We start from the raw sequence: 12,777 nt of genomic DNA, 5'->3' as shown, positions 1-12,777 counted from the left end.
GAGAGAACTCACCCCCCCCAGAAGAAATGACGACACTGCAACCCCTTCTCCTCCATTCTCCTCCTGGGAGTTTGGACACACATGCACACATGTCCAGTTGATTTTCAAAGCTTCCAGGTCTGGGACTCAAACTGCAGTCAGTCATGTGAGTGTCTAGTGCCTTAACCATTACACCATCTGATGACTCTCTTACATTTTTATGTAATATGATAGAGATGATATTCATGGCCATTATGCAACACTTGAGTCATAATTTCACCTTCTCAGAGAGCATTAGCACAAGAATTTGAGGCACATAATTGAAGGAGGAAATTGGTATTGAAGAATAGAAAGCAAAACAAGATTATATTACAGTCATGCATCACCGAATGATGGAGATGCATTCTGAGAAATGCATTGTTTGGTGATTTTGTCATTGTGTGAACATCCTAGAGTGAACTTACAGAATTCTGGGTGGTATAGCCTACAGCACACCTGGGCTATATGGTCTAGTCTACCGCCTTCTCGTGGAATCACCAACATATATGTGGTCCACCCACTACTGAAACGTTTTGTGGCATATGACTGTATATGTGAGGACTAGTGATTTTCTTTAATTAAAGGGCTAAAATGTTATAATAAGTCATGCAATTAAAATTTTTTCCAAAGAAGTTAATGAAATTTCAGAGATTGAAAAGGCTCAGAGCCCTTCAGCTGAAGCTGATGAAGCAATATGGTCGGCAGAACACTTTGTTAAAGTATGAACATTTCAACAGTTAATTGTTGTAATAATCAATATATTTACCCCATGATAAGAATGTAACCTTTAATCCTTACTTAGCAAGACATGGAAAATTTGAAAGTGAAGTGATTTAGTTGATTTATTAACATATACAAGACCCCAAAGGCTTGAGAGAACAGGTATACTCAGAGAATTATAAGTAGTTCAATTATCCTTGATTTCTGGAGTCCAAAGAGGTATTTGAGAGATTGGTTGGGTTGATCCAGTTAAACAGCCTTGTTTGCCAGGTTAGAGAGTTTGGAATTCAAATAGTAAATCATTGAAAATATTTTATGCATGAGACATATCACATTTGCTTTTGTGAAAGTGGACTCAGAAAGCAGTTTGGGAATATAAGAAAAGAAGATGATTCAACAAGAATGTTATTGAGACAATCCCAACGGTGGCATATAAGGCACTCAAGTCATGACTGGACTAAAGTGAAATGACAAGATTAAGAACAACGGAAAAGGATACCTAATGATTAATTTGATATTTAAGATGAGAAATTACACATGATTCTTAAGTTTCCTGGTTGGGGAAGTTGAGGTAGGTATGTTCTAGTCCCTTAGATAATTCAAACACAAGACTCCCAATGGGATCTGGACAAAGAGTGAGGATGATGAGCTCAAGCCATGGCTTGAAAGTGATACCACATGGGTTCCAATCCTGATTTGTCCCTTGCCATGTACAACCTGGAAATTTAATGTCTTTGTTTTTCAGTTTCCTTATACGGAAAATGGGAATAATGAAACTATTTATATAATGGATTCACTATAAAAAGTGAATGAATTCATACATCTCATTACAAGTAAATGTAGCCCTTTAATTATCTCAGTTCCTGCCTCACTCTCTCATAATTTTATGTCATTAACCATGATTCCAGAAGTACCCAACTCTACTGCAATCCATAATAATTGGGTTGTTGGGAAAGTCATGACACATTTTTGCACAGAAAAAACATAGAACAATACATCATGACTTTCCAAACAACCTAATATATTTGTTCTTAATATCTGTTATTGTACCTCATTTTTCATGACCTTTATTCTCTCACTTTCCAATTTAATGGTCAATTCTTATAATCATTGCTTTGTGTACATTCTGATAGACTCCCTGACTATTCTCTGGGTTCATCATATTTTCCAAAAAGGCAAGAAAGACCAGACTGCCTATTTTACTCTTGGAGGTGAAATGCAACTGGAAAAATACGACTGAATGTGACCAGAGAAATGTACTCATCGCTGCTCCCTGGCCTTGTTTGAAATATTTGATAACTAACTAGGAATGGCTGTTCTTTACTCCTTGGCAATTATGATTTTGTTCTCTGATCCACTTAGCTCCCACTTTCCTAGAGGAGCACTGTATAATTTCTTTCTAGTCCTTAGACTTCTCATATCCTCATTCTCACCTAATGATCCAGTTTCCTATTTCTCTCAGAAAATAGAGGTGTTACAGCTTTTTGCCGTTGTTGCCCCATCAACAAAGCATTTACCTTATTCTTTTAAAAATAAGATCATTTCTTCTTCTGGTCAAAATCTTCTAATGTTTTCCTACTTCATTCAGTGTAAGAGCTCAAGAAAGCCCAAGATCATACAAAGTCTGGATTGCCCTACACAATGGGAAAATCTTAAGACATCTTTCCCCTTCTTTTCTATCGCTCTTCCCACTAGCAGTCAGGCACAGACACTACTTTCACTGATCCCCTTCAGGTATGTCAGGCATCTTCTTCCCCCGTCTGTGTCCTTGCTGGTTCCTCTGTCTGTCCAGTCCTGTCCTCACATAACCACATGGATGTCTCCCTTAAATCCCTCAACTCTTCACTTAACTATCTCTTCCGTTAATTCTTTCTTGAATGTTTTATTTGTGCTTGCTGTATCAGCATTTTTTTGCTTTCTCTGCTTTAATTTTTTTCCTTCACAGTGAAGCTACAACCAGTATTTCTTATTGTATATATTTAAGGTGTTCAAGATAATGTGTGTGTGTGTGTGGTGTGTTTTAATTTGTCAGGGGTTGCATATGCTTACCAGAATAATGAAGAGAGAAGGAAAAAGTGGGGAGAAAAGTATCCATAATGAGGTGTAATCATGCTGCAATCCCTCCTCTTCCACTTTTCCATTTTGTCATGATCTGAGACATGCACACACACATACACACACACACACACACACACACACACATTATGTGCAAACTGCCAGTGCTGGGATTTGAATCATGGTTGGCTCTGTCAAACTCAGCTGTCTTAACCATTAGGCTACATGGCCCCTTCAGACCAGGCCAAGCCAAAAGAGAGTCACTTTTGCAAAATGCTACTTTATCAGACTAAAACTTTAAAGAAGCAGATAGATCCCAAATAAGACTAGGTTTTCCTTGTTCTGAACTCAGTATAATAAGAAATTCCCTCTATTTAAACCTTAAAAAAGAGTGACCTGAAGTTTGCAAAATCTATTGTTCTATTTCCCAGTGGGAGCTCTTATTCAATTTTGTAGAATAGAGGTTGCCCTGCTTTGTAAATAAAAGCCAATTAAATCTGTAAGTAAATGTGTTTTCATTTTGTCTTTTGCCAATACATAAATATATAGTGAAATGATTACTACAGTCAAGAGTTAACAATTTATCTCCTCATTTATTTACCTTTTATGTGTGCATTTGTGCTATGAAACCTGCTATCCAGTCTCTTGGCAAGTTTTCAGGATGCTGTACAGTATTAGTAACCATAGCCATTGTTCTATATGTGATATTTCTAGAATTATTAGTCTCACATAACCATGACTTTATACTCTTCAACCAACATCTCCCTCTTCCTTCTTGCCCTGGAACTTGGTAACCACTATTCTACTCTGTTTCTGTGATTTTTTAATATAACCATATACTAAACAATTCACTTATATGGATTGTTTATTGCTTACTTCATCCCCACTGAAATGTAAACTGCATAAAAGCAATGTTTTTCCTTTTCACTGTTTAGAACACACTAGATTACTCAATAAATATTTATTGAACTATTTTTTTAAGACAGAATTTTACTATGTTTGTTCCTCCTTCTTCAGCCACCCTACTGGGACTACAGGTAAATGCCACCATGCCTGGCTCTGTTTTAGACAGCCTTGAGCTTGCACTTCTCCTTAGCCTGCCAACTCACTGGTATTGCAGGCACATGCCATATATCCGTTCTGTAGGTTCTACTAGGAAGATAGGCCTCCCATGTGTTCTCAAGCTGCAAAGCACATCATCTTAGCAATGCATGCCACTGTGGTTGGGTTGAATTAATATTTTTAACATAGTACCTGGTATAGTATACATGTTTAATAAATAAAAGATATTATTACATTGTTTAATAATAATATGTTGGTGGTCATATTGCACTTAAGAGAATATGGGACTTCCAGGTGGCAGCTGTAAAGGTTTGGGAATCAGAAGAGCAGGATAAGCTGGATATAAATTAATATGGTAATGAAATCAACTAAATAAACAAGATTCCACTGGGAAGATTATTAAGAGTAGAAAGTTATGACATGAGGATAACACACAGGGATACCTCAACATGGAGCTAACTGACATCGTAAACTCATAAAGATATGAAAAGAACTCTTCAGGGAAACAGAACAAGGACAGGAGCGTGTGGTATAACAGAAGTCAATGAACGTGAGATTTTCATGGAAGACAAATGGTCGACAGTTGTCAAATACTTCAGAGCAAAGAGTAAAACAGCAAATGGTGTGACACAAATCCTGATTTACAGTGTAAGGATATTTAATGATTAAAAATAAATCTTTAGAATCAAAAGAAAATAGAAATGAAAGGGATTTTCAAAATTGTTGGAAGACAAGAGTATTCATGGAACACATGTTCTGTAAATTAGGTTCTTTCAAGGAAGTGATATGATAATAAAAATAATCCATCTCATGTTTGACATGTGACCAGAGGCTGACATAGTGGGTCAGGAATTATATGCAGACTCCATAATTGAGTAGGGTCCTATGCAGTTGGATAGCAAGATGACAATAGTTTTCTTCTTAGAGTTAACATTTGAGATCAAGAATGTGATCTGAGTAGTTACTATACTTTTAAAAAAGAGAAAAAATTCTAAAAGTCTTTTATAAAAATTCTAGAAGTCTTTTAAAATTAACAATTAAAACAATTTAAAAGATTACAAATGATACCAATAACCTAAAATGTAAGGTAGTTTATATGCCTCTCATTATTTCTCTTACTCTTACTATAATTTATCCAATAAAACATACCAATACATGAAAAAAGGAAATATAGAACTACTTATGCTAATCCTTAGCAATATGGAGATATTTTCTTTTCCCCTATTTTTACACTTCAAGAAAATAAAGTGTTTTTAATGAAACTTTTTGTTCAATAAAGACATCTAAAATGCAACCAGTATTTTATAGATAATTACAAAATGAATCATAAGTGCGTGCAAATTGAGTAATTTGATTAATTTCTAGGTTGACCTTTAGAAAAGTATTTGTCTAACATTTCTTAGTTGTTTGTTATAGTTTTATAATATCGAATTGAAGTTCCAACCATTTAATTTTTATGTTGTTTTTCTTTAAATAAGAGGTACTTTATGAAATAGTATGCTTTGTAAAATAACTTTCACTTTAAAAAACAGTTTGGATTTTGAATATGAAAACTGCCTTTGACTACCTGCTTCTCTTATAAACGAGCTTTGTTTTTTGCAAAGTTATTTATCTCATTCATTTTCCATTTTTATATGCATTGAACTATACAATTATTTTCAAATAGTTAAATTTATTTTTCAATAAAAAAATTAAAAATAATAAAAAAAAAACAGCTAAAGGCAGAGCATGTCTTTCTTCAAGATTTGTATCATCATTTTAGGAAAGTCTCTGACTTGGATAAGAGACCTCCACATTGCAGATATATAATGTGCCTCCCAAGCAAAATTGCCTATAAGAATAACTTCATTATTCTGGGAAGCTGAATCTATAAAACATGTAAAATGTAGAAGTGTTCTGCCTATACAGTTTCTGGTAAGTACAGCATGACTAAGTGATAAAACCTGAGTCAGCTTCACTGGAGCATACCTTACTAAAGTGTCTATTGTGACATGGAGGAAAAAGAAAATATACTGGGCAAAGATGTTCTGCTCCAGAGGATGTATCTTAGGTCTATATTTCTCCCTCAACTAATGAGACATTAGTTCTAAAAGTGTTTAGTGGTATAGTGGATGGATTAGGAAAAGGAACCCTGAGTTACAGCAGAATAAGGGAAAACTCACCAATACCACTGGACAGATTGTTGTGGGTGGCAAAATATGGTCCTTCAAAGGTCCACAGTCACATTCAGGTTTTAGATGAGAAGCACATTTATTATGCAGCTAGAAAAGGAGAAAGGGGGATAATATCAAAATCTATACAACAATGGAAACGTGGGCAGATTATATTTCAACTGAGCTACAGCAAATACATTAAAAGTACATTAAAAGAATTACTACAACAATAAACAGGATCATAAAAAGATTCACATTACATTTGCCCTTATATATATATCTACCTTAAGTAAACTCTTCAGCAACTTCCATGTCCCAGCCAACATATTTTCTAATTCTCATAAAGGTTTATACTAAAAATAGACTTTAAGTTTTATGCAAAGAAGCTTGATTTCTCTGACAAACACAAATTTTCAGCCATTTCAGCCTTTCCTTTGCTTATCTGTTAGCATAATCTTCAAACCACTGTGCATTGTGGATGTGTGTGTGTGTGTGTATGTGTGTGTGTGTGTGTGTGTGTGTGTGTGTGTGTATGTGTTTGACCCTCCTGTTTTCTCAAAGTCATTCCAAAGTGCACAGCTCAGTATGGGGCATAATTGATCCCATCATTAGTTTTAACTTTGTAATTCAATATGTAAATGTAACCAGAGATTCATCTCAGTAGGAGCAGGATATAAATAAAAGAAGATGATTATGATTATAAAAATTTATCTCTATATTGTATTTATCAGCGAAAGTTAGTTGGTGTATAACTATATAATGTACTATTTATTTTTTCACATGCATGAACCCAAATTAATATTTTAATCCACTTTAGTCACAAACTTAGATTAAGGAGTTATAACATAGCGTATTAAATAGTGATGTTTTTAAATTAAGGTGGTAGTTTTTACTGGAATTGCACAGACTTGATGAACTAATAGTTACTTAAAGACATCTAGGGATTTCTCCTGCCCTTATTATCAATTTAATATGAAATATTCATACTTTAGAAAAATTGTACATTTAAATAAGATAAGATGTCTTGATCAAAACTAAAAAAGATTTACATCATTTTAACATCTGAACCAAAAGTAAGTTCATCCTATTTAAATCTTGGTTATTTTAATTTCTACAACAAACATTACCTTTGTAAGCCATTAAATAGCAACTAAGCACAGAATTCCAATGAGTGTTGATTTACTCTTGGTGATAGAACTGTATTGAAAGACTAATTCTATGGTCCTAAACTTAAAACATTTGTCAAGCCTTGGCATTAAGGCCATTTGTACTATAATTAATGCACAGTAAGCTGCAATACATGAAATAAAAGTATCTTTACACATTCATCCATAATTAGTAGCTTTGCTACTCAGTGGCATATAAACTTCTTTGTAAATAAATGGTTTAATCTTTGTATTAGGTAATACTGATTTTTGTAAAGAGGCAAGAGGTACTGAAGATAAGCAGTGGAATTCACAATAGAACTAAAAAAAACCCTGATGCTCTGACTGGGTAAGTTAAATCATAGCTTCCTCAAAATAAAATTAGTGACTGATTTAAAATGTATTTATTGATGTATTGGACTTAATAACCAATTTTCTTAGGACAAATTATGGACTGGGATATTTTGATTTAGATGTAATGTATTACTAAGTATTGTAGGATAAATTGGATGTCCCCCGCAAAAAAAAAAAAAAAGAATCAGAATCTTAACTTTTACTACCTGCATATGTGAACTTATTCAGAAATAGGGTGTTTGAAAATGTATTCAAGTTATGATTCATATTAGATTAGATTGGGGCCTAATCCAATAGTTGGAGACCCAGATGCAGAAGGGAGAAGGCCATGAGATGACAAAGGAAGAGATCTGAGGGCTATAGCCACAAGACAAAGGATGATAAGGATTGCTAGCAACTGCCAGAAGCCAAGAAGAAGCAGGAAAGCTCTTTCCTAAAGCCTTTAGAAGGAGTGCTTTGGACTTTACATTTTGATTTTGGACTCTCAGCCTCTAGAACTAAAAACAAATAAAATTCTCTTGTTTTAAGCTACCTATTTGGTAATAGCTTGTTATAGCACCCCTAGGAAACTAACACTCTAAGCTCTATGAAAACTGAATTAAAACCAAAAGCAGACTATATAAGGCTCTTCCATGCTGTGGCTGTCATAGAAAAAAAAAGGTTTTGCTCTTTGACTTTGCACCAGGACTTCAGAAGCAAGAGTGCAACTTCTAAGAACCCTATACTTAGAAACAAAAACAAAACAAAACAAAACAAAAACAAAAACAAAACACAAAAAACATGTGTACATACAGGGAGAGAGTATTGAACTTTTACTCTTGAATACAATGTAAAGCCGCACAGTGAGTCTGAAGGTCAAAGAGCAGAACACTCTGAGACTTGTGCCAGCAAAGACCACATACACAATCGGCCTTGTCCATGCCCCAACCCATGTTTCCTACAACTCGTAACTGATATACAGTAAGAGACAGCTGACTTCCCTACATAGCTCTATGAGAGTTACCAGATGTAAGGAGCGATGAAAGAAATGAATTAACTTAATGACAGCTTTTTGGCATTCAGGCTAGTTTCCCAACCAGAAGGAAAAAAACGAGGACTCAGGTAGAATCAACAGAGTGTGTGCAAAGGAATAACTGTTCATCTTAGGGTTTGAGAGTTTCAGACCATGAGCACTAGTAACTAGTCCATGATATAATGGCCACTGGAGAAATAAATAAAGCCAATATAGGAGTTTCTAGTTGGATTGCTGCTGTGGTCCATGTGCCTGAGTTTCGCCAGGGCAGCTGTGGAACAGAAACATAAGCATGTTGCAGGGTCTAATAAGAAGGTTGGTAATCATACTGCCACCAGTGAACAAGGACACACAGTACAAGAAAATTCCTTTAACCAAGAAGTCTGTATTAACTAGTGATATGCACGAATACCTATTCTTCTATTAAGATCAGAATCTGCCAACTGGTAAATCTATTTGGATGGCCATCACCACCATGGCATGTTTCTAGCTAGAAGAATCAAAAATAAGACATCATGTTAGAAATACTGATCATTTTACAAGCTGTGAGCCAATTGGGGAGAGCAGATCTAGCTATATACCATGTTGCTCAGAGACATAGTTGAGGACAAAGTACAAAATATGAAAGTCAATAAGAAAATACATACAGCTCCCAGGACTATCTATCAACCATAAAACTGAACATCATTTTTGTGATGAAGCTGAAACTACTCCAAAAACTAAAATATATTAAATAAAGCAAATATCAACAACATACAAATCACATAATAGATTTAAAAGCCAACAAATGACTTTGTGGATTACTGGTAATGCTCTGTTTCCTGATCAGGTGCTGGTTACTGCAAGAGTTTATTTGTGCAAAATTCATTGAGCTGTGTAGCCTTGGGGCACTATTATGTACACTTTTCTGTACGCATGTTATTTTTCAATAAAGAACTGCAAAGAAAAAAGAAAATCATCAATAATAACCAGATGCTTTAACTTGTCATTACATTTTCTGAGCAAAAATAAAGATATAGGTGGGTCTTTCTTGGTGTCAATGATGCTGAAGACTGATAGTTGTCTTAAAGATCACTAATATTGCAAAAGCAGCAAAAGCTGCACACAAAGATTCTCATCAAGAATAGAAATACCCAGGACCAGCACCTGGTGTAGTCACTAGGCTTTAGACTCCCACATGACCGACTGTGGTTTGACTTCCAGCTTGAAAATCACACCACGCACATGTGTGTACATGTGTGCCCAAAATCCCAGGAGAAAAACTGAGGATTGTAGCATGGTCAATCCTCTCGGCAAGGAGAGAGTGATTTCTCACTTTCCCTCTCACTGTCTCTCTGTCTCTCTCTAGTGAAAACGCCTGCCCTAGGATAAAACTTAAAATAAAAAGCCTAGAAATACTCATAAGTGTGTACAGCTATTAAATATAATTTGGAAATTATAATGCTTTTAAAAGAATAGAAATATACCAGAGCATTGATGAATCCACCTTCTTGAGTAAAATAACCAATAGTGCACCAGAGAAAAGGAACTGTTACTTGTTATTTAGAACTTAAAAATAATTTTTTTTGTTCACAGTTATATTTGTATTTTTAAAAATAAAGATAAGATAAAGTATAGAAATCCTCAGATCAGTATTTTTCCACTTGTTCGGAAATTCTAATTCATGTTAAGGGATTCGGACCCATATGTAGAAAAGTCATATAATAGGAACCATCTTTTCCTGAAAGTAAATTAAACACTTGGAAATAATTTTAGAGTTTATGACAACTTCCAGTAGCACCTAATTTAGAGCCAGATCTATGTTTATTGGAAAAAGCTGTCTCAAGTTAGGAAGAAAAGGAAAGCGTGTGAGTGTGTGTAATCTATAATACACACACACACACACACACACACACACACACACACACATTCCAACTCTGATAAGATGAGAAAGTTGTAGTAGCTGCTCTTTGAGAATGTAAATCAATTATTTTGGCATAAGATTTAATGAAATTAGGGAGCACATGATCCTAGATGCTTTTAGTACATGCAAGTACTATTCAGACTATATATGTATGTGTGTGTATATATGTGTGTGTGTATGTGTGTAGATATATACACACAAATATATTACAAATATACACATATATAATACACACACACATATACATGTATATGACAGAGATAAGAAAGTGTGAGTATACTGGTCAGAGAAGAAAACAGGAGGAAATATCAACATGAGGAAAAATAAAAAATAATTGCTCATTAGAATTTAGAGAAAATAAACAGTGAAATAAATAATTCTTTAAAGAAAAATTCTATGGTTTGATTTGGAAAAACCTATTTATAGGTTGATATATTCGATTGACCTTAATAGTTTTCATTTTCAGAAAATGCTTGTCTCTTGGTTTTTGCTAAAGCATAAACTTTATGATGGCCCTGGAAACCTTTAAACATTATGGTTACATGTTTAATATTTTACTAAAAGAGACACACACACACAAACACACACACACACACACACACACACACACACACATATATATATACATATGATACAAAAAGTCAATAATATGTACCTATAAAATAGGTATTCATTTGACAAGCCTCCCCCAAAAAAAAATAAGGTGTATCAAGTGCCTATCCTGGTGAATCTGACCATCGGAATAGTTTACCTCAACTGGGAGCAATTCACAACATGTTCTAAGTAAAATGTCAAAAGAAACTACTCTCAGTAGAAACAAATAGATATAAGCTGTGAGAGCTTCAGGATATCAGAATGTAAGCAAGAGATGGGGAGAGAACGAATGAGAATACCTGGCTCAAAGACTGAAAAATAAATACAGAAGACTGGCTTCCTAAATGTTAAAGTATATTTTTCCACTGTTTTTTTCTTGTTTTCTCTTTTTCTGTTTTTATTTTGTAAATGGTGTTAAATTCATAAAAGGATAGAATACTCCGTACTAAAACCTAAATTTTATCTATAAGATAGTAAACTAGCTTAACGTCATCATCAAAGTGAATGCACTGAGGACTTCCAAGCTTAGCATTTCATCAAGAAGTTTGACTAGGGAAAAAATAAAGTGTGCCATCCACCTGTAGCTGGAGATCGAAGTCTACTAGTATACAGCATAAATAGTGCACAAGTGAAAGCACTGGAAAGCAAGTAGGTCTTCTTGATGTAGAACAAAAGCATAGCAAGTATTCAGAAAAAGAAAATATTAGTGTCAAGGAAAAGTTTAAGAAAGATGTGGAAAGCCAGCCCCATGGTCTGATGGTTAAGGAAGGTGGATACCATACAGTTGACTGCAGTTCAAATCCCACCCTGAGTGGCTTGAAAAACATTCCAGATACATGTGCCTGTGTGCCCCTAATATTGACAGAAGGCGAAAATGGTGAAGGGATTACAACCTGAACATGCCCCATTGAGGGGTATTTCTTTCTCTCTCTCTCTGTCTTTTCTGTCTCTTTCTGTTTAGTGAATACAAATACCCACTGGCAATGAAGAATACACAAGACAGGAAGAAAAGAAAACAAAGGGAACTTAACTTGGTTCCTGAAATGTGGTTAGAATTTAAGAAGGGTGCCTTCAAGGGAATAAGATGAACAAAATTGTAGAAAGGGAAGTAGCATGCTCTTCTCAAGGGACGCCAGCAGACATGCACAGTGACAGCAGAGGGTGTGCATAAGGGAGGAATATTATATGCAATCATGTGCTTAGGTTTGAGTTGATATTTTTTGAGGAAATGAAAATCAAGTTGAGGTGGGAGGCGTTGAGGACTGCATTTATTATCACCAAACTATTATAGGTTCCTCAAGAAGGCATATGATAACAAACTAGTATTTTCAGAAAGTCATTCTGGAGGTGGGATGCAGCCTGCATTATAGGAAAAGTACCTTCTGTTAGAAAGATAAGCCAAGAGATTCTGATTCTAATCTATTCAAGAGGTGCTAAGAGCTTACACTAGGGCTGTGAATGTGGAGAGAGATATTTTAAGGAGGAAATGTCAAGACTCAGTGATAGGTTGTATACATGAGATAAAGGTGAAAGACAAGACTTGAAGAAATTGACTTTTAATGCTTTATGCAATGACTGGAAGCAATATGACGCCATGTCTGATAGAATGAGAAGTTGTAGTAGCTGCTGTTTGGGAATAGAAATCAATTAGCTTGGCATAGGATTTAGTGAGATTCAAGACCACATGATCCTAGATGCTTTTGTACATGCAAGTACTAGTCTGACTTAGACCAGGCAACTCCAGATCCTTCCAGAGGGGAA

General features: G+C 35.0%; 1 protein-coding gene across 1 annotated transcript in view; it reads right to left on the bottom strand.

Moving 5' to 3' along the window:
* The window catches only part of DGKB (diacylglycerol kinase beta), an 881,803-nt gene that overhangs the window by 604,045 nt on the left and 264,981 nt on the right, over nucleotides 1-12,777 (bottom strand). Inside the window, exon 13 of the mRNA XM_006168687.3 lies at nucleotides 6,018-6,116. Coding sequence (XP_006168749.1) covers nucleotides 6,018-6,116 — 99 coding nt within the window. The remainder of the gene's footprint in view (nucleotides 1-6,017; nucleotides 6,117-12,777) is intronic.

The sequence above is a fragment of the Tupaia chinensis genome, unplaced genomic scaffold, assembly GCF_000334495.1.
Source record: "Tupaia chinensis unplaced genomic scaffold, TupChi_1.0 Scaffold145916_1, whole genome shotgun sequence".
Lineage (NCBI taxonomy): Eukaryota > Metazoa > Chordata > Mammalia > Scandentia > Tupaiidae > Tupaia > Tupaia belangeri.
The sequence above is the reverse complement of the archived record's forward strand: the minus strand, read 5'-3'. Positions and strand labels throughout refer to the sequence as shown.